At 46.5% G+C, this 20,758-nt stretch overlaps 1 protein-coding gene across 2 annotated transcripts; it reads left to right on the top strand.

Annotated features, from left to right (window-relative positions):
• Positions 1-802: 802 nt before the first annotated feature.
• Positions 803-20,262, top strand: EXOSC10 (exosome component 10). Of its 2 annotated transcripts, XM_019746781.2 has the most exons (25): positions 803-960; positions 2,568-2,704; positions 3,370-3,493; positions 4,614-4,718; positions 5,026-5,191; positions 5,356-5,470; positions 6,505-6,580; positions 6,796-6,906; positions 7,298-7,441; positions 7,924-8,114; positions 8,986-9,142; positions 9,307-9,455; positions 9,625-9,675; positions 10,326-10,437; positions 11,699-11,749; positions 11,910-11,988; positions 12,083-12,201; positions 13,941-14,036; positions 14,290-14,364; positions 15,655-15,742; positions 16,873-16,946; positions 17,735-17,909; positions 18,762-18,823; positions 19,375-19,451; positions 20,122-20,262. In XM_019746781.2, the coding sequence occupies exons 1-25, from the start codon at positions 850-852 to the stop codon at positions 20,150-20,152; spliced, it is 2,676 nt and encodes an 891-aa protein (XP_019602340.2). In that variant the 5' UTR covers positions 803-849; the 3' UTR covers positions 20,153-20,262. The 2 variants fall into 2 exon arrangements, with proteins under 2 accessions (XP_019602340.2, XP_019602342.2); XM_019746783.2 differs by lacking the exons at positions 15,655-15,742; positions 16,873-16,946; positions 17,735-17,909; ... (1 more) ...; positions 19,375-19,451; positions 20,122-20,262 and adding an exon at positions 14,753-15,387.
• The last annotated feature ends 496 nt before the right edge of the window (positions 20,263-20,758 follow it).

Raw genomic sequence — 20,758 nt, forward strand, 5'->3', positions numbered from 1 at the left:
CTATTGTTCTGCCAGGGGGCCTGTGTACCCGAGGTACACAAATGGGGGAAAACAGTAAAAAACAAGTATCCTGTTAATAGGATGTTCTGAATAACAATAAAAGCTAATATTTATTGAACACTACTAGGCCAAGTGAACTGCATTAAGGGTGTGCAACCCCTGATCTTAGAATATGTACCCACTGAGCTTCCCCAACCCTCCCCTGACCTGCCTAATGGTGCCTCCCTCATAGAACAAGAACGCTTCGAGGCATTCAGTTAGCAAATGTTTTGAGTTCCCACTACGTGGCTGAACAAGAGTGGCTCCGGGGGTGTAAAGGAGAGAAACACGTGATTGGAGGTAAGTAAGGTGGGAGCGTACAGATGCCTTTTCCAGGAGTTTGCTTACAAGGGGCAAGAGAAAGGTGATGGTGGCTGGAAGGTGTGGGGTGGAGTAGTGCTTTTTTGTTTTGTCCTTTTAGTTGGGAGATGCCAGCATACGTGTAGGCTGTTAGGAATGAACCAGCAGCCAGGGAAAAGGTAGATGATGCAGAGAAAGGGGATAAACGCACGAGCCAAGTTCAAGCGGCTAGGAGTGGCACGGAACCAGAGGTTGGGAGGAGCTGGCTTTAAATATGAGGATGATTGGGTTCTCCGGGTCTCACCCTAAATCACAGGACTGTTGGGATGATATAATATGAGGTTAAAGAAAAACGTCAAGTTCCCTGGATGGAGCGCTCAGGGCTGATACCGCCCACTCACACACCCCCTAAGAGCTTCCCCGACGAAGGCTACCTTTGCACATGCGTGGTGCGCGCACGTCGCGTCGGCCCGAGGCACTCTCGCGAGAAGAGCCGTGAATGCCGGAAAAATGGCGGTTCCCAGTCCCCGGGACTTCAAGGCCCCGCCGGCTACGAGCGCGGCTAAGTCCGACGAGGAGATGGTGCTGCCGGGATTTCCGGACGCGGACAGCTTCGTGAAGGTGAGTTCGCGGGCCTCGGGGACACCGTGAGCCTCCAGCGGCGGACCGGAAGCAGTCCCGGGCCCTCTGGGCGGCCGCACGCGGAGCCCCGGGCAGGGATCGAGGGGCCGCTGCCCGCTCCAGGCAGTCTCTCACTTCACCCTCCGGGGATGGGGCCTCGCACGCGGACACTAAAGGTAGCCCCGCCTTCCAGTGCGTTCATTCTCCTAATTGAGCCCAGGCAGCCCTGAGTGTGAGAGCCCCCTCCAGAGTGAGAAGGGCTTGCTTGTCACTCCGATGCCCCAGCCTTCGCGAGCTCGCCCCCGCCCAGGCCTGAGCCACCAACCAACTCTCCCGAGGGTCTCGGCTGCTTTATGTTGCCCATAGCTCCCTACATCCTCGCCTCTCGCGGCCGAGATAGTTTTTAGTGCCTCTTCTCACTCCTGAGGTCCGGCCCTACATAATCCCAAAACCTGGGTTTAAAGTCACCTGTGCAAGCTGTCACCGACTCTCCCTCCTCTAGGTACCATAGAATATGTATCAATGCCTCCTCGAAGGAACACAGAGAGGGTTCGTTTAGTTATTTGTGTAATGCTGCTTAAATATGTACAAAAATGAAACTAGTTTAAATGCCTTATGCTTAGCTCTTATAAAATCATGAAACTAAAATAATTTGTAAATTAGCACTACAAATTCTCAAAAACTACACTCACATACCTACGTTATTGTTAGCAGATGCTATTATTGATTTATTTGTTTGGCTTTGATAGTTCCTGGACCACTAGCCGTGGTCCTGATTGGGTGTGTTCATGCTTATAAGCTACCAGCTACCCCACCATAACTCAGATTCCTTTCTCTCTTCTTTTTCTTGGAAAACTTTTATTACGCGATTCACAGTGAAGTCATTTGGCCTTCACTTGACCAACTATCTTTTTTATCTAGGATAACCACTTCAGGTTTTTTTTCTCCTTACCCCACAACAATTAATCAGAGGACTACTTGGCACTAACTGAACCATAAACGTAAGTCCAGTTGTGGGCAGTAGCCATTATCAATTGGTCATCCAAAGGATCTAGAATATTCTTATATTGTTTTTAGATGCTCATCCAAATGAAAACACAAAAATTAATTCCTGTAGGAAACTCATGGATCTGAATTTGAGAAGTAATAGTAATAATAGCACTTCTGTGCCAGCAGCTATCCTAAGTGATTTTATTAGCTCATTTAATCCTCTCAACAACTCTATGGTGTTGGCACTTAAATAATGCCGATTTTTCAGAGGAGGAAACTGAGGTCCAAATAAATGAAATAACTTGCCCGAGATCACAGTTAATAGGTAGCCGAGCCAAGATTCAAACCCAGGCCAGTTTGAATATTACTCATCTATGTATTTGTTCTTCCTCTCCCCACTCTCCTAAGAATGTAATCTCTAGAACTTAGTTTTGTGTTCACCATTGTATCCTCAGGACCTGGGGTAAAATCAGCACTAAGTGAATATTTGTGGGATTGGATATCTTCATCATTTAGCACAGTGTGTTACTATATATATTAGATGTTGAAAAAAAATGAGTTGCTGAGTGAATGGGGATCCATGTTTAAAACGTGCTTGGTTTTCTGGTTTTTGACAGTTTGCTCTTGGATCGGTGGTAGCAGTCACCAAAGCATCTGGGGGCCTACCACAGTTTGGCGATGAGTATGATTTTTACCGAAGTTTTCCTGGCTTTCAGGCATTTTGTGAAACACAGGGAGACAGGTTGCTTCAGTGGTAAGTACTATATACTGTTTTTTCCTGTTGAAAGAAATGAATATAAAAAAGTAGGTAATTTTTCCTGAAATGTGTTTTTTCTTACCATAATTTTCCGTGCTGTAAAGAGCTATGGAAATGTAAAAATAAGACAATGGATTTTGATTAGGGAAACTTGGTAAATTTTGAGTTTAACTTTTAAAATATCTTGAGTTTTGCACCTACAGACAATGAATCTTTTTGAATTAATGTAGGACTTGAAAACCTAGATCCAAGATTCTCTCACAACTTGTGGAGCCACAAGTATTAGCCTTCTAATAAGTGTATTAGGACAGACAGTACACAAACACTGATTTTTGTTTAGCTGTTCCATGACAGAATTAGGGAATGTTTTCGATTTCATGTTAAAACAGTGAATGCAGAGTACATTATTTACATAGTATTATATATCCTTTTAGAATTTAAAGGAAGCTTTGAGTAATTTCTTCCACCCCTTCACTTAACAATAGGTGAGTCTTAGCGAGATGTAGCGGATTGCCCAAGGCCACACAACATTTTTCACTATAAGGGTGCAAGTTCTATTCATTTGATCATAAAGTACTAGGAATAATCTGAGCGAGGCCTCTCACGCTTTCTCCCTGATTATAAACAAGTGCACACACTAACCTTGGTTTTCCTGTCCTTAGCATGAGTAGGGTAATGCAGTACCACGGGTGTCGAAGCAACATTAAGGACCGAAGTAAAGTGACTGAGTTGGAGGACAAGTTTGATTTACTTGTTGATACCAATGATGTTATTCTGGAAAGAGTGGTCAGTATTTCACCTTACTCCTTTTTTTTTTTTTTTTATTGCTTTGTAGAAGAGTTTAATCGAGCCAAACTGACGACATATGACAGGGAGCAAGATCTCAAATGCTCTGCAGAAGTACAGTTTTGCATCTTCTTCACCTTACTCTTAAGATGACTAACAAACGAGAAGCTTTTGTATTCTTAAAATATGAAAAGTAACCCAGGCACCTTAGGAAATGAGAAGGAAGTTTCGCGTTTCTTGCCTGTAACACATTCCTTTCTTCTGATAGTTGGCTTCCTTTTTCCCAAAATGACACTTGTCTTCAAATATATCACTTCAGAATATCACCGGAAGCCGATTTTTAAAGTGCCTTAGAAGTCTTGCCAGACTTGCAACTCCTATTTGCACTCTAGATAAGAGGCTTCTGGATACAGAGCCCAACCAAAATTTAGTCTGTTTCTAATGTTAGTCACAACATGCTAAATATCCCAGCTCGCGTGATTGGAAGGATACGTGGATATTCGATCTAGCTTACTGTCTGTTTAGGGCTCATTCTACAGCAGAACATTATTTGCAGAAATATACTGAGATCGTCCACGACAAAGCTAACAGTCAACCATATGACGGTCCTGCAGACATTTAAATCATCCTCTCCTGTCCCGTGGAGTCACCTCTTCCATAGTCTGCATGCCCACACATCTTTCAGTGGTTTCTCATATTTTATGATTTCAAGTCCTGGCCTGCTACCATTTGTCACCTGGGTGCACTTCTGTTAGTGGTGCCCAAGCTGATACTCCACGTCTGCTTCTACAGTACTAAGTAGATCAGGACACCCTTCATTCCCATTCTAAATACCATCCTTCTACGTTTAACATATGCACTCTAGAGTCTTTTATAATTATTTTGGTGATCCACATCACACTATTAAATGAGTTTTTAATTTTCAGCCCAATTCATAACTGTAAAGAGAATTAAATAAGTGTTACTGCCCTGTCTTGGAGCAGATAATGCTTTAATTATTCACTTTGATATTTATATATTCTCACGTACAATTCTCTGAATGTATTTCTTAGAAATTTTTAGATAATTAACTGTTAACCCTAAAAGGAAGATACTGAGCTAATATCTCTTCCACTTTTAGGGTATTTTACTGGATGAAGCATCAGGTGTGAATAAGAATCAACAGCCTGTCCTCCCTGCAGGATTCCAGGTCCCCAAAACAATAGTGTCCAGCTGGAACCGGAAGGTGAGGGCTGCTTTTCAGATTCACTAGAGCTTCTCATGTCGGCCTTACCCATTCTAATTTGCATTTCTGTTCTAATTTTTTGGGCACAGAACTGGCCAAGGCCTAACTCATTCTCCTAAGCAGACACAACCTTCTCTACTTTGCAGACACCATCTTCTCTACTTTGCATGCCTCCGTCCCCCACATGCACCTTCTAAATGAATGGCTCTTCGAATGCTCTCGTCTTCTTAGACGGCATAAATTGGAATTTATTTTTCTAATTCATAGGGTTGCTATGTTGTAAAGTATTTGTATTCATTGATCATAGGCAGGAGAATATAGCAAAAAAACAAAATCTGAAACTTTTCGGCTGCTTCATGCGAAAAACATCATCCGACCTCAGCTTAAATTCCGAGAGAAGATTGACAATTCCAACACGCCATTTCTTCCTAAAATCTTCATCAAGCCCAATGCTCAGAAACCCCTCCCTCAGGGTAAGTAGGGCAAACTCTGCCTAACAAAAAACAAACAAAGAGGAAAAGGTCTCCCTCCCACCTTCCTTGCTTCAAAGGGAGTCAGTTAACCTCCATAAGTAAATAAGACGTGAATGTGTCTATGTCTTTTGTGATGGTGTTTTTGCCACTGTTTGGGTCTCCAGCTCTCTCTAAAGAAAGGCGAGAGCGCCCACAAGATCGTCCTGAGGACTTGGATGTCCCCCCTGCTCTGGCAGATTTCATCCATCAGCAGAGAACCCAGCAGGTGGAGCAGGACATGTGAGTGTCTGCCTGTCTGAACTTTCTGCTGCTTGTCTTTATGCTACATTTTCACTGTGTTTCACTCTTGTAAAACGTGTGAATGAATACAAAGAATTGAGGCGATTTGTCCGTATCCTAACATGGATCTCATCATAACAGCCCCCGTTTGTGTTCGCAGAGGGCCTGCGCAGACGTCCTCTGCTGTAACCCTCAGTGCCTTCCTGGGAGGTCGCAGTGCTCTCCTCCCCGTCGTATAGGTGTCACAACAGAATTAGAGATGCTCACTGCCCATAGAACGAGACCTTGAAATCCAAGTTTTCTTAAAACTGTTCTTCCTCTATACCACTCTGCCTTTCTTGTTAGGTGGGGACTCAGTAAGGTAAGGCTCGCCATATATTCACTAAGGAAAAGGCATTTTTCACTAGCAGGATAAGCATTTTGTAAAAACTGCACTTAAAACAGACAAAAGGACTTTGCCTTCAGTATAAAGAAAAAAGGTGATGAAAGCTTTGTTAGTATTGCTCTTTTTCTCACATATAGCCAGTTGTCTGAACATTCCTTCAGCCCCGACTCTGTACTGTAAGCCACAGGCTGAGTGCTAAAGAACTAAAGGTAGTGAGAGGTAGCCATGCCCTCAAGGAACCCATAAACTCAGGGTTTTCATACAAGCATATGATGGAGGAACAGAAGAAATACATTAATATATGACCATATCGGCGCCATCCTCTCTCACTTGACGGATTTGTTATTTCAAACCACAAGGAATTATGTATTTCGTATTGTGGTATCACAACACCAGCCATATACTGTTTTGCAAATAAGTGCTCAAATTTTTATAAACGAGTAGATTTTTAATGATCATACTTTCAGGGTCAGAAGTATCACCTGAATTTTTTGACTTGAATTATCATTGAAATAATGATACTTTTATAGAAAGAAAATATTTTCACAAGGGTCTTTTCTCATTTGTTTTTACAAATTGGATGAAAGCAGTTGTTCCTTGAATCATGGAATGAATGAAAAAGATTTTTCTTTTTGTGTTATTTATGCAGGTTTGCACACCCTTATCAGTATGAACTAGATCACTTTACTCCACCGGATTCAGCCCTTCAAAAGCCACAACCCCAGGTTAGTACCAAACCCAGCACAGTTTATGGCTGGCATCTGAGTAGCCCAGGAAGAGTCAGATAACTAGATTAGTTGACGGTACTTTTGGCTTTCCTTACAGACGTTAAAATAATAGGTTATAATTGTGAACCATTTCTCGGACTGATAATTCATTTTGTGCTTTAGGATGATTCTTAACACTCCTCTCTTTTTCTACCTGTACTTTCGTGGTCCAGTTATACAGACCTGTAGGAGACACACCCTGCCATTTTGTGTCGTCCCTGGATGAACTAGTGGAACTCAACGAAAAGCTCTTGAAGTGTCAAGAATTTGCTGTGGACTTGGAGGTAACCTGTAAATGACCTTGAGAGAGATTTTTACATTTTCTGTGAGTTCACCTACTCGAGAAATATAAAATTAATACTCATTTAAATTATTTTTTTGGTAAAAAAGTCATCTTATTGGGGAGGCCGGTTAGCTCAGTTGGTTAGAGCGCGGTGCTCTTAACAAGTTTGCTGGTTCAATTCCCACATGGGCCACTGAGCTGCGCCCTCCACCACTAGATTGAAACAACTACTTGACTTGGATCTCATGGGTCCTGGAAAAACACATTTAAATAATAAAATGTTTTTTAAAAACATCATCTTACAACTTTGTTTTATAACTGACTGCAAAATCAGCAGAGGAAAGCCTCATGAAACATTTATTTCCTGTCCTCCCTTCTTCCTCGTGTTTTAGCACCATTCTTACAGGAGCTTCCTAGGGCTGACCTGCCTGATGCAGATTTCCACCCGAACAGAAGACTTCATCGTTGACACCCTGGAGCTCCGAAGTGACATGTACATCCTCAATGAGAGCTTCACAGACCCAGCTATTGTTAAGGTCAGCCTTTTTCAGCGCTTGCGTGTGAGTGCAAGATTTAACTGCTTTTCACTTGACTGTTTCATTGTTTCAACTTAGACCCAATGAAGTTGAGAGGCATCATTGTAATTTCCTACTCTAGAGTACCACATGCTAAACTGCTTTTGTTTCTGAATCCGTTAAAACAGCTAAGACTTAGCTCATTACCACCCAGAAAAAAACTGTTAAATCACTTTAATGACTTCTGCAACGAGCCGTGCCATCAAGATTGCTTGAACTTAATGACTCCCCTTGAAGCTCGCAGAGCTGCTTTCTTAGAATCATTGGCTGTTGGCAGACGTTAAGGGTGTGCAGTTAGGAGTGTAGAGGGCTGTGGCTCAAATTGAAACACATTTAAACTGAGCCCATCCTACTCTTCTGGCTTCTCATCCCGGCGTTCTAATAACCTAGGGGCAGAACGGCCTCCCACGCGTTGTACTGCACAGTTCTGATTTTGTTTTCAGGTCTTCCATGGTGCTGACTCAGACATAGAATGGCTACAGAAAGACTTCGGGTTGTATGTAGTGAACATGTTTGACACCCATCAGGCCGCACGCCTTCTCAACCTGGGCAGACACTCTCTCGATCATCTGCTCAAGCTCTACTGCAGTGTCGACTCAAACAAGCAGTACCAGCTGGCTGACTGGCGAATACGGTCAGTTCGCTCTTGGCGGGGAAAAGGGCCACAGGAGGCGCGGTGTTCGTTAACCTCATCCACGGAGGCCTGTGTTCAGCCGATGATACTCTTTGACTCATGCGTTGTCGGGCTTTTCTCCAGCTGTTTGCAGTGGCATAAGTGAAACTGGAAGTTTTACCATGTTTCCCCAAAAATAAGACCTAGCTGGACAATCAGCTCTAATATGTCTATTGGAACAAAAATCAATAAAAGATCCGGTCTTATTTTACTATAATATAAGCCCTGGTCTTACATAATTTTTGCTCCAAAAGACGCAATAGACGCATTAGAGCTGATGATCCAGCCAGGTCTTATTTTCAGGGAAGCACGGTAGCATCATAATGAGTTGTGCTGGGCTGATCCTGTTACACTGTGCTTCGTGGAACAGTGGTTGGAAGAGACGTGTCGTGTCAGTGCTCATCCGCTCCCATCTCTTGTTTGAAACTCCGTTCTCCCTAGTAGGGATGGTTGTGTGTGTATGAGATGATCTCCCATAGACTTGTGAGAACTCTCAGGTACAGAGTTGATTTCGTCTTTTAAGAAGTGTAGACTATAGTATAAGATTATACTAGAGTCCCTCCCACTTTCTGGAACTCTTGCTCAGCTTGCTCATTTTCAGCCGGCTCGCTGCCTCCCTAAGGGTGCAGCTGATACATGAAGAAGTCACTAATCTCTTTTCCCGTCCTACATGCCAGCATCTCTAAAGGAAGGCTGATAGAACTGTTGTGTTGGCTGTGAGAGAATCTTTGCTATCAGGAGCCAAGCAAGTCTTAGTGCCCACGGAGGAGACAAAGTAAATTGCTGTTCCTGGGGGGAGTTAGTGAAATCGTTTCCTCTGTTGCAATTCTAGACCGCTGCCCGAGGAAATGCTCAACTATGCCCGAGATGACACCCATTACTTGCTTTACATTTATGATAAGATGAGGCTGGAATTGTGGGAGCGGGGCAACGGGCAGCCCAGTCAGCTGCAGGTGGTGTGGCAGCGCAGCCGGGACATCTGCCTCAAGGTAACTCCACGCCCGACACGCAAACCCGGACCCCTCCTCGTTCCTGACGAGGTCCCGGTTCTTCCCATTGCTCCTCACGTTTGTGTAGAGAGCCAAATGTTTTGAAGAGCTCAGGGCTCAATTTTGATTCACGTTGATCTTGAGGATGCTGTGCCATTTTGCAGAAATTCGTCAAACCTATCTTCACGGATGAGTCCTACCTGGAACTCTATAGAAAGCAAAAGAAGCACCTCAACACACAGCAGTTGACAGCCTTTCAGCTGCTTTTTGCCTGGAGAGATAAAACCGCTCGGAGGGAAGATGAAAGCTACGGGTAAGGGATTAGAGATTATTTTACTATTTCTCTTAGACCGAGCGGGGCCAGCCAGTAACAAGGAAATAAGGGCCTTTTTTTTTCCCCCCTAAAAGTGGTTTACATTTTCCCCTGGTTATAACCTTTACTGGCTGAATGTCATGTGGTCCCATTGTGTGTTTTGTTCCAGATACATACTGCCAAACCACATGATGCTGAAGATAGCTGAAGAGCTGCCTAAGTAAGTCTGAGAACTGATTAGCACTTCCTGACTTTCTCAGGAGAGGAGTTTTGTCCTTCAAAATCAAGCTTCTCTGAGTGTTACTACCTCAAGGCTGGTTCGCTCAGGGAAGATTGGGGCGCTAAGGAAGTTCGCAAAGGAATTCAGAATTTCTGCCCTCGGGCCGCCATGTAGGACCTAAAACTTCTGAACTGGAACCATTTCAGTGGTTATGACTTTTATGGAGTCCAGTGTGAGTCCAAGCTTGCGGCATCAGCACCCACTTTTAAGAGAGCAAAGTCTCCGATTCTCTCACCGTTACTTTCTTCCCAATGAAGGCATCTCAGAATTTTAAATGTTTCATGATGTTAATTGAAGTACAAGCATGGAGTCAAAATTCATACTCTGGTGTTCATCCCGTTGCAGAAGCCATGGCACTTCTCTCCAGCTTTCCCCATTAGTAGGAGGCAGGTTGTAAGAGGGGTCTGCTCAGAGCCTGGTGCGGGGCAGTGCGTGCCTGAGCAGCCGGCCTGGGCTTCCCTGACTTGAGTATTTCCCTGTCTTCACCTTAGCTGTAGCGCTCCGGCTTTACCTGGCCGTCGGTCCTGTCTGGAAGCCTCTGCGGGCTGTTTTCCTAAGTGACGAGTGTGTGTGTTCTTACTTGTCTCCAGGGAACCGCAGGGCATCATAGCTTGCTGTAACCCCGTGCCACCTCTGGTACGGCAGCAGATCAATGAAATGCACCTTTTAATCCAGCAGGCTCGAGAGATGCCTCTGCTCAAGGTAAGCAGCTTTTCTGCTACAGGTTCCCACCTCAGCAGGCCTGCTCTGTCTGTCAGCACCTCCTCCTTGTAGCCTCCTACACACATAGCCTGGTCTCCATTCTGAAAAAAATACACCAAGGAAATAACAGGGCTTAGGAAATCCAGTGGGTGTGTCTGTTGATGATAGTCAAAAGCTAAAGCTTGTCCTCGTTTTGTGACCTTATTTTTGATAATCCAACAGCAAGTAATGTCTGATGCCTGGGTTGGTTTGCTGTTCAGAGGCAGTTAACCTGGTGCGATACTATGGAGTGGGGATCTCAGGGCAGGGAGCTCATTTTGGAAGCCTGGCAGTGGTCCAGATGTGAAGTGGTAGTGCCCTGATGGGTGTGGTGGTCACAGAAATGGAAAGGAAAGGACGGATACAAGGAGCATCATCAGAAGAAAAGATTGACGGGACTTAATAACAGATGATGAAAATGGCTGCTATTTCATTTTGGGCACTAAGCTAAGTGTTCTCTGAAAGGCAGGTGGATTTGGCGGTCATGGAGGTAGAGTCAAAGACAGCTCCAAATACAAAGTCTGGGTGACTGGGAAAATATGCACACCTTGGGTAGAAATGGGGAAATTAGGAAGAGCTAATTTTGTGAAGGAGATGCTAAAGTTTAGACAAATGTAGGTGAAAGCAGGAAATCCAGCCAAAACTATGGCTGCGCATGTCTCTGTGAGTGTGTGAGGTGCACCAGCGTGCGTCTGTGTCTGCGGTGAGTGTTCACGCAGATTGCAGGTTGTGATTTGTGTTTTATTGGGACAGTTTTTAACATATTGCCTCTGGCATTATCAGTGTGGTAAACCGTGTTTGTAATTTTTCAAAAGATTATTGATGCAGGAAGACTTAAAATCAGCCCCCTTGAGGTGAAAAAAAACTGAAATAAACACACTTAACAAGAATCTTCATGCTCAAATTTGTTTCTTAGCTCCACAGTTTGTCCGAGTAAAGAGAGAAACACTAGTTACTAGAGAGAATCTTTTTTAAGCTCTTTGCAACTCTCTGTATTGTACCTAGTCATGATAAAAGGTTTTATTCTTTGATTCAACAAATACTTACTGAGCACTCAGTAATTATAGTGCCAGGCACTGGATGGGATAAAGGGATGAAGGAAAATCTCTAGACTCTTGAAAAACAGTCTAGTGAAGGGAGACAGTCTGTGCTGAAGGAAGAAAAAAAAGTGTCCTCAACGTTTAGGCAACTTTCCTCAAATTCTCTTTGTTTTTCTTCTTAGTCTGAAGTTGCAGCTGGAGTGAAGAAGAGTGGACCACTGCCCAATCCTGAGGTAGAGTGATGTATCTGTTGTCTCTTCTTTTGGAAAAATATCAGTCCAAGCCACTGCAAAATAATTCTCCCTGTCAGGCTAACACCAAACACTGCAGGCGAAAAGCTTCTGCCTGCTTGCAAGTTTTTCACTGTGGACTGTTGGTTTCTTTTTGATGCAGAGATTGGAGAATGTTCTCTTTGGACCTCATGACTGCTCCCATGCCCCTTCCGATGGGTATCCTGTCACCCCAACCAACGGTAATATCGAGGTCCCTGGAATCCTGCAGAGGCTGGGAAAGTGCCTGGTATGCAATCCAGTAGGCCTTGAGCGCGCTGATGTGTGTCCCCCTAGGGCCTGTGCCAGCACAGAAACAGGCAAGCCTCTTCTGTGACGGGAGACAAAAGGAAGAGGAGGAGGCCCTGCTGGGTACCCAGTGCCTTATCGCTACTGCCGTCATCACGCTTTTTAACGTGAGTACTGTAGACCCGCAGATTGCTTGGGTTTTTGTTCCTGAAGCGTCGCATCTGCCTTTGAGACTAATGCCCAAAGTAAAACCCAGCAGCAGTGAGGATAGGCATGGAGACAGATGGGCAGGGTGGTTTGCTACTCTGGGCGAGGGGGTCCGTGAGAGGTGGGGGGAGGATTCTCGGTGAGCTCTGTGTGAGGAAATCTAAAGGGAAGGGTTGGCATCTTGATACTCACTAATGCCTGGCAGGGAGGAGGGCCTGGGCTGCAGGGCCACCCAGGCAGGACGTGTCCCACACAGCCGCCTGATGCCCGGAAGGGCTGGAGGGCGTTGTCTGATGGACTGTAGAGTGTGTGCTACTGTACCTGCCTGACCAATGCCAGCCCGTCCAGGGGTGCTCTGAACACAAAAGAGAAAACTTGGAAAAGTTTCTCTACACGGTGCTTCGTTAGAGGAAGTGAAGAGCAGGATATGCAGGCACAGTAAGTGGGTACAAACTCACTTCCCTTCCGGAAGGACACTGAGTCATGGTAGGTAGTGACTCCGTTCAGTGTAGAGACCCAGCGTGGCCAACTGGGGCCTGGCTGTGTTCCCAGAATATGCGATGGGTTGTGACAGAGCTTGACCCCAGGCTATCCTACCCAGCAGGCCTCTGAGAAACGTGTGCATGGCGATCTAGTGGAGGCAGAAACGAGAGGTTCTTGAACTACAGGTTCTTTGCAAAAGGAAGACCAGGGTGCATTTGTTGGCCAGGATGGATGAATCCTGGAATGACCAGGGAGGAAAGGCAAATACAGACGCAAGTCGGAACACTGCAAACAGTAGACGTGCTAGAAAGGAAACATCAGTTTCTAGAAAGGAGAAACCAAGAAAGAAGCAATACCGTCGACTCTCATAGAGACAAGTATCAGGCTTAGCAAATGTTAGGTGACATAAAGCTGGGTGGTTTGGTAGGTTACAGGACTACAGTTCACAGCCAAGCCATCACGCTAGAATGCGGGGCCAGAGCCAGGAAGGTGAAGTGCCACCTGCAAAGCGTACTACCTGGGAGTTAGCTTTCTTTTTCACTTAACTGCATCAAGTTAGCTTGGGTCTTGCTTCAGGAGTTGGTGAGGAAAGAAGTCTGGGAGCTCTAGCTGAGCACAGAGGTAATGAGCCGTCGAGGCGGTGAGGTGCTGAGATGTGAGCATGCACTTCCGGAGGGAACATGGGGGGCCCACTTAGTCTACAAGAGGCTGTTGTCTCCTGTGCTCTGCATGGCGGGGACGTGACTACAGAGTAAGCAAAAGGACAGCACACACGTTTAATGAATGAACCCAGTTGAAAGCAACATTCTGTTGCATCATTTCATTGATTACCCGTAAAGGTTTATAATTGTAAATTTCAGGTGAGGATCGCGTTATGACCTCAAGTTCTAGAGCCAGAGAGACCCGGGTTTAAATCCTTGTTCTGCCCGTTAGCTGTCAGGCTCTGGAAGACTTCTTAACCTCTCCAAGCCTCGGTGTCCTCACCTGCAAGATGGTGAGAATAACGCCGCGTGCCTCTGAGGCTGTGAGGACAGAGGGAGACTCATCGATTCACTAAATACGCGCTGAATGCCCTGCAGTGTGCTGTTGTAGGCTATTCTAGCTCCTTGTACATGGGAGACGCTTCAAAACATTAGCCCTGATTATTGTTCTCTTGCTTGCCTCTTAATGTCAGAAAACGATTACAATTATAAATGGTCATTTTCTGTTTCTGCAGGAACCTAGTGCTGAGGAAAATGGAAAGGGTCCATTAACAGTTGCACAGAAAAAAGCCCAAAACATAATGGAGTCCTTCGAAAATCCATTTAGGATGGTAAGTAACAGCTGTGTATGTTAGGGCTGCCAGGTAAGCAGAGATCTCTGCAGCCAAAGGTGTTTTTGCCTAGAAAAGGAGCCAGGGGTCTTCGGAGAGCATACAGTATGTGTCAGTTGTCCCTGGTGACCAGGTTGGGAGATGAGGTCTCCCGAGATGAAACCAGCAAGAAACCCCCGTCTGAGAGTCACTGGTGTCTGGGTCCAGATTCCATTTTTTCCACCATTTAACGTGACTATTTCTGTTTCTCTAGTTTCTGCCTTCACTAGAACACCACGCTCACATTTCTCAGGCAGCAAAGTTTGATCCGTCATCGAAAATCTACGAAGTAAGTAGATTTGTCATCTTTTCTAAGTGACTTTCTAAGAAAAAGGGTCTTCCTAATTATTTGAACCAGGTTTCTGTCTTAAACAAGTCCATCTGTGAACCCCCTGAAAATGAATGCAAAAATTCAACGCTCTATAGATAAGCCTTGTTTCTAGAAAGAGGGGCCAGAACTTGAAACTCATTTTCGAAAGCATTTGGGAACCTTTTAAGAAACAGGTTTTGGGTTTTGTTTTTCTTTAAATTGAGGCTTAATGTACGTGAAGTAAAGTACACAGATAGTAAGTGTACAGCTTCATGCATTTTTACATTGTGAATATTTAAGGCTCTTACAGGTGACAGCTTTAATTTTAAAACACTCTGTTTTGTATTGTTTGGTTTGTTTTTAACAGCATTATGAATAAGAATAAGAAAACACCTTCCCTGGATCCCCATGAGATGTTCCTGGGAGCCAGCGTGTTAATTGTCTGTTAAAAGCCTGCTTCCTCCCTGTAGGAAGTACCTGCTCTGATCAGATGGGTGGCCTGGCTCCCTCTGCCCTTTCATTAGGCAGCGAGAATCAGGCCCAAACCCTGATGGGCCTCAGCCCTGTTGCTGGTGATTAGCTTGTGGTTTTTAGAAATGGGGAGTCAGGTGGAGGTTTTGCCTTCCCTCCTCCTCCCCCCACTGGTTATAGCACAGCCAGTCACCACACATCCCTTACCTACCGTGCTTACCTTTAATACCACCTGGATGTGCTCTAATGCCACAGGTAAATGTGGTGCCATCACGCACACCAGACTTGCAGAAGTCCTGCCTGGAATCCCAGCTCCACCATTTACTAACCATGTCCCCGTGGACGAGTTACTTAGTTTTCTGAGCCTGTTTCCTGTCTCTAAAGTGGGGTGAGGAGACCTTTGTCCCAGGATTCTAGAAGGGATTGAATGACATGATGGATATGAAAGCGTCGGCCCAGTGCCTCCTGGAACACAGTTGTACTTTTCCGTCCTAATAAGTATTTTATAAATAAAACCAGCATGAGATTTTATTTTTTGTGTCATCAGATTTGGAATTTATGACTTAGAACGTGTGTAGTTACCAGGTTAGCATTTCCTGTGCCACCTCATTGGTACGTTATGGGGCAACCGGTTAGCTCAGTTGGTTAGAGCGTGGTGCTGATAATACCGAGGTTGCTCCCCACATGGGCCACTGTGAGCTGCGCCCTCCTTAAAAACATAAAATAAAATAAAATAAAGCATTCCTAGGTGGCTGAGTTTTGGAGTTTTTTTGTTTTGTTTTTTTGTTTTCATTATAGATCAGCAACCGTTGGAAGCTGGCAAGCCAGGTACAGGTACAAAAAGAATCTAAAGAAAGTGCCAAGAAGAAGGCAGCTGAGCAAACAGGTAGCATTCACTTCCTTGTCAACTCAACCAGTCAAGTATGTTTGTTAAAGAATAGCCCCGATACATCGTTCTGTTTATTCAGCCGTTTAACAGAGTGCCAGGTATAGCAGTGAGCTAAACAGACATAGCTCCTCCCTGGGCGGCTGCCCTGCTCCTGAGGGGCAGTGGACAATAAACGACTAAATGTTTGTCCTGTCAGATGGCAGTAGGCATTACGCAGAGAGAGGGCAGGAAGTGCTGGGGGCGGGTGGGCACCAGGGTGTGTGGAGGTTCTTTCTACACGGTGGTGAGAGAAGGCAGTTGCTAGTCAGCGGGACTGAGCAGATGGCAGCATCCAGAGGAAGAGTGTTCCAGGTGGTGGCCCGCTGGGCACACTCACAGGGTGGCAGGGAGGCCGGTGTATGAAGCCGAGGGGGCATGGAGGAGGCAGGAGGTGACGGAGGAGAGCGGCAGTGGGTGGTTTCCAGGTGAGTTGGGCAGCCTCGGAGGGCTGTGAGCAGTTCAGTGATGTGAACTGACTTACACTTCACAATGGTCACTGGCTGCTGCATCGAGAACAGAGCATGGAGGGCGGGGGCGGGAGCGCAGCTAGGAGACACGGCGGTGATGCGGGTGAGAGGGGACGTGGCTTGGACCGCGGGGTAGCAGAGCAGGTGTTGGAAGGTGTCAGAACTGGACGTACCCCGTAGTAAAGCCAACAGCATTTGATGATGAGTCAGACGTGGTGTGTGAGAAAAAGGAAGGAGCTGTGGGTGCAAGAAGGTTTTGTCCTGAGGAACTAGAAAGGTGGGGTTGCCATCATGAAAAGACTACAGAGGAAGCAGTGTGAAGCAGAAGAGGCGTTGGTTCGGGGCCTTGACATGTTGTCGGTGAGATTGCTATTAAATGTCCTCAGAGATGTCAGATAGGCCACCAGATGGGTTTGGGAGAGGAGGGATACGAGGTGTCAGATTGAGAGTGAGGCAGTCATCCTTCAGAGACCGGGGGGCGGGTGGGGAACGGAAACCCCAAAGGAGGCTTAGGAGCAGGGAGGGGCCCTCACCCAGTAACCACAGCGACAGGTTGGTGAGGTGGGGACGGAGCCCTGGCTGCTGCAGTCAGAACTCCATGGCCAGTGCTCTCTCTTGCAGCTGCCCGGGACCAGGCCAACGAAGAGTTCAAAGCAGCAGCGGAACAGGCTGTGTCTGTCCGACAGCAGGCTGCCGTACGTGCTGGCTTTTCCGCTTGTCCTTTGGGGAAACGAGATGCCCTGGTCATGGTCAGGATGGTCCTCAAATGTCAGGAGGGCTGACCCTATGGTTCAGATTAAATGCCTTTGTCTTTCCAGTTCATTTTGGCTTGTCAGTTAGTGCCTGCCTCATTTTCCCTCAGAAAACTTTCTAGTGCAATTCCTCTTAGATGATTTCTCCCACTGTGTTTATGGTAAATACACCATACCTTCTGGCTAGCAGTAGACAAGGTATTGAGGCCTGTTGTGTGCCCCCCTCTGCCCTAGTAAATGCTCCCCCCCTCCACCCCCCAGGTACGCACACCGAGTGCTCACCCTGCCTTTCTCCAATGGCCTGATGTCATGCTCCAGCTTCCCGGTTTCCCTGAAAATAAGACCCAGCCGGACCATCAGCTCTAAGGCGTCTTTTGGAGCAAAAATTAATATAAGACCCAGTCTTATTTTACTATAAGACCCAGTCTTTAATGTGCTATAATTAATAATATAACATAACGCTGGGGCGTGTATTAATTTTTGCTCCAAAAGGTGCATTAGAGCTGATGTTCCGACTCGGTCTTATTTTCAGGGAAACAGTAGGAACTTGTTCTACCTGGCACTAGCCCCACCTCAGACTCCCAGCCAGGACCCCTCTCCCCATCACTGAATCGAATTTTATAGCACAGTGGGCAGCTGAAGCCCTAGCAGTGCACTCGCACCGGAAGTGCGCAGGATTATCTCCTCTCATACGTCCATGCTTCCTTCCTATGGGTGTGTTCCATCTACAGCTCGAAAACGCTGCCAAGAAGAGAGAGCGAACAACAAGTGACCCAAAGACCACAGAACAGAAACAAGAGAAGAAACGACTCAAAATTTCCAAGAAGCCAAAAGACCCAGATCTTCCTCCAGAAAACAGCTTTACCCCTTATGACTACAGCAAATCGGATTTCAAGGCTTTTGCTGGTGAGGCCAGAGCTGGGGACCCAAAAGGAATGTCTGGCCATGTTAGATGGAAGGAGCGTGTAAAGAAAGAGCTCCACTCAGGCACAGATACAGTCCTGCCCAAGACATGGCACTAACCAAAAATCCAGAGAAACAGCGGTGACCAGACAGAAACGCACTGCCCATCACCACCCCCTGCGGCCGCTGGGGCTAATTTGTACCAGCCGCTATAGTGGCTTAGCAAGATGGCATCCGTGCGAAAGTGGCCCCATCTTTCCTCTCAATAGCTTATGCCCAGAAACACATATTCTCCCAGACAGACTCTCCGACTCTCTTTCTCTCGCTCTCGCTCTTTCTCTCTCTCTCAAGATCTTGTATGTTGAAAAAACCTCATGCCCATGAGATGAAATTGGTTCCTTAGCCGGTGAGAGTCCATCTACTTTGAGGGGCTACAGGTGGCATTTCTGACTCCGCCTCCTTGCCACTTGTCCTTTAGAAAAAAAGGTAGGGCAAGGTGGTCCACACGGTCTTTTCTGCAGGATTGTGACCTTAGCCCAGGTTAACGACAGTGGCATCACCCAGCTCACAGAGACCGGAGTGGATTTGCTTGCTGTAAAAGTGACCAGTGCTTTTGTGCTGCCCCTGATCTTCTGAGAATAGATCTGTGAGAAATGAGCCGGGTCTTCGGGCCGCCCTTAGCTCCTGGGAATATGATGAGGGCGTTTATAGCAGCCATAAATCCCTCCTCATAACCGGGGTAGCAAACTGACAGCCCTCGCTTCCTGGGTACTGTGTGCCCAGTCCAGTAATGAGCCTGCGTGTGTACTAACTCATTTACGTGATCACGGGCGTCTCTCTCCTCTTACTTTTCAGGAAACAGCAAATCCAAACCTTCTTCCCAGTTTGATCCAAATAAGCAGACCCCGTCTGGCAAGGTGAGAAACGCCCTTGAGAAGTCTAGCTTGTGCGTGGTGCTTAGTTTTTACCTCTTCCATTGCTAGGAACACAGGTTCATCCAGGAATCGTCTTCCTTTGCATATCTTTTCCCTCACCTCATTTCTTCCCACGTACAGACAATGCCCATCAACTATTCCAGCAATAAAAAAAGATTTTTTGAAGAGATTATAAAAGCTGGCATGTGGTTTTTAAAGGGTGTTTTTCTGTGTTTGCTCCCATGGGAATTGTAGCCACAGGCCAAAAACTCTCCTTTGGTGCCAGCACAGGCCTGCGTTTGCCCCGTGTGGGTGTTGGTGCCTGTCGAAGCCAAACGGGGCTGAAAGTTTGGCGTTGGAATATGAGGCCTGTGTGGAGCCCCCCAGTTCCTTTAGTAGCTCCTCTTAACAGCCTCACCTTCAAAAATACCCCGAAATGTCCAGTGGCGAGAAAACCAAAGTTACACCAGTGGTGCTGGAGTCTGGGAGGGGCCATCTGAGCTCAGGTGTGTTTTCTTGTGTATCTTACCTTCTGCGCTTCTTTATCTTTTCAGAAATGCCTTGCAGCCAAAAAAATGAAACAGTCAATGGGAAACAAAAGCATGTCCTTTCCAACGGGAAAGTCAGACAGGTATGTGGTAGGGGCCATGGCTCCAGTTTCTGCTCAGAGGTCTCAACTGGGAAGGCTCAGAGAGCATCTCAGGACCAAACCCTCCCTTTGACGGGAAAACTGAGATGGGGGAGGCGGGGGTTGCGGGGTGCCACATACAAGTCATAGTCACTGCACCCAGGACCCAAATTCCAGTCCTTCTTAGCTCTTTCTATTATCCGTGCAGTTTCCTGAGGTCACCCCACAGCAAATGGGTGTTAAGTTTTCCTCGGTGAGCCTGTTTCTGAGGAAGGAGAAAAAAATCAGTGAGCAAATGTGGGTTGTCTCTGTTGGAGAATATTTTAGCTCAAAGCATGAAACCCTCGTCCTTAGAGCAGACCCTGAGGTCAGAGGACTCGCTCTAGGGTGTGGCGTGAGGAACAAGGAACCTGCCTTTAGATCTTGGTCAGCTCAGCCAACCGCCGCTGGGCCTCTAAGCACTGCCCCAGCCGACGCCCTTGTCTCTGGGGGGGGGGGGGGGACAGGTTGGGCCGGGGGACATTGCTGCTCTGCTCAGTTCTCCAGTCCCCAGAATGAACCCCTCTCCCTTGGTTCTGCATCATTAAGGTTTGCAATATTTTATATGCAGGCTGAGAGCAAACATCCAGCCAAACTGGAAGAAATAACTTTTGTTTTCATACTGTCTCTGCAGAGGTTTCAGGCACAACTGGCCCAAGAGATAGTGTTGGAAGAGACCCTTGGGGTCCCCCATGGACTGGAAGCACCAAACGTTGGTGCTGGTTTTGTACAGATTCATTTTTAAACCATTAAAAACAATTCTTACTGGAAGAAAGCTAGTTCCTGACTATTCTTTTGCTGCCACCACAGCGCTGGCAGGAGGGGGCAGATCCCATCCTGTTCCGATCACCATCTTCAGCTGTCTGTGGGTAAGTGTGCCCTCGGAGGATACTGTGATTCCCAGGGAAATCCAGAACCACCCCCAAGGAGGAATGTGGGAGATACCCCATGACTCAGGAAAGGACAGTTTCTGTAAAGCAGCAAGCGCCGTGCTTGTGACTCCGTCAGGAGGGCTCGTGGGCCATGTGACTTCCTGCACATGCTCCAGATCCGTGGAGGAGGCCAGGTGGTAGAATGCCGTCCAGATGAGGAGTGGTAGGGCGCTTTAGAGACAGCCAAGGCTCCTGGAGAGCCTGGTCTCCTGCCTGTGCCTCTCTCTCTCTCTCTCTCCCTCTCCCTCCCTCCCTCCCTCCCTGCCTCCCTGCCTCCCTCCCTGCCTCCCTCCCGCTCTCCCTCTCTCCATCTCCTCTCTTGTTTTCTTTTTCAACTTT

This window comes from Rhinolophus sinicus, linkage group LG06, assembly GCF_036562045.2.
Source record: "Rhinolophus sinicus isolate RSC01 linkage group LG06, ASM3656204v1, whole genome shotgun sequence".
Taxonomy (NCBI): domain Eukaryota; kingdom Metazoa; phylum Chordata; class Mammalia; order Chiroptera; family Rhinolophidae; genus Rhinolophus; species Rhinolophus sinicus.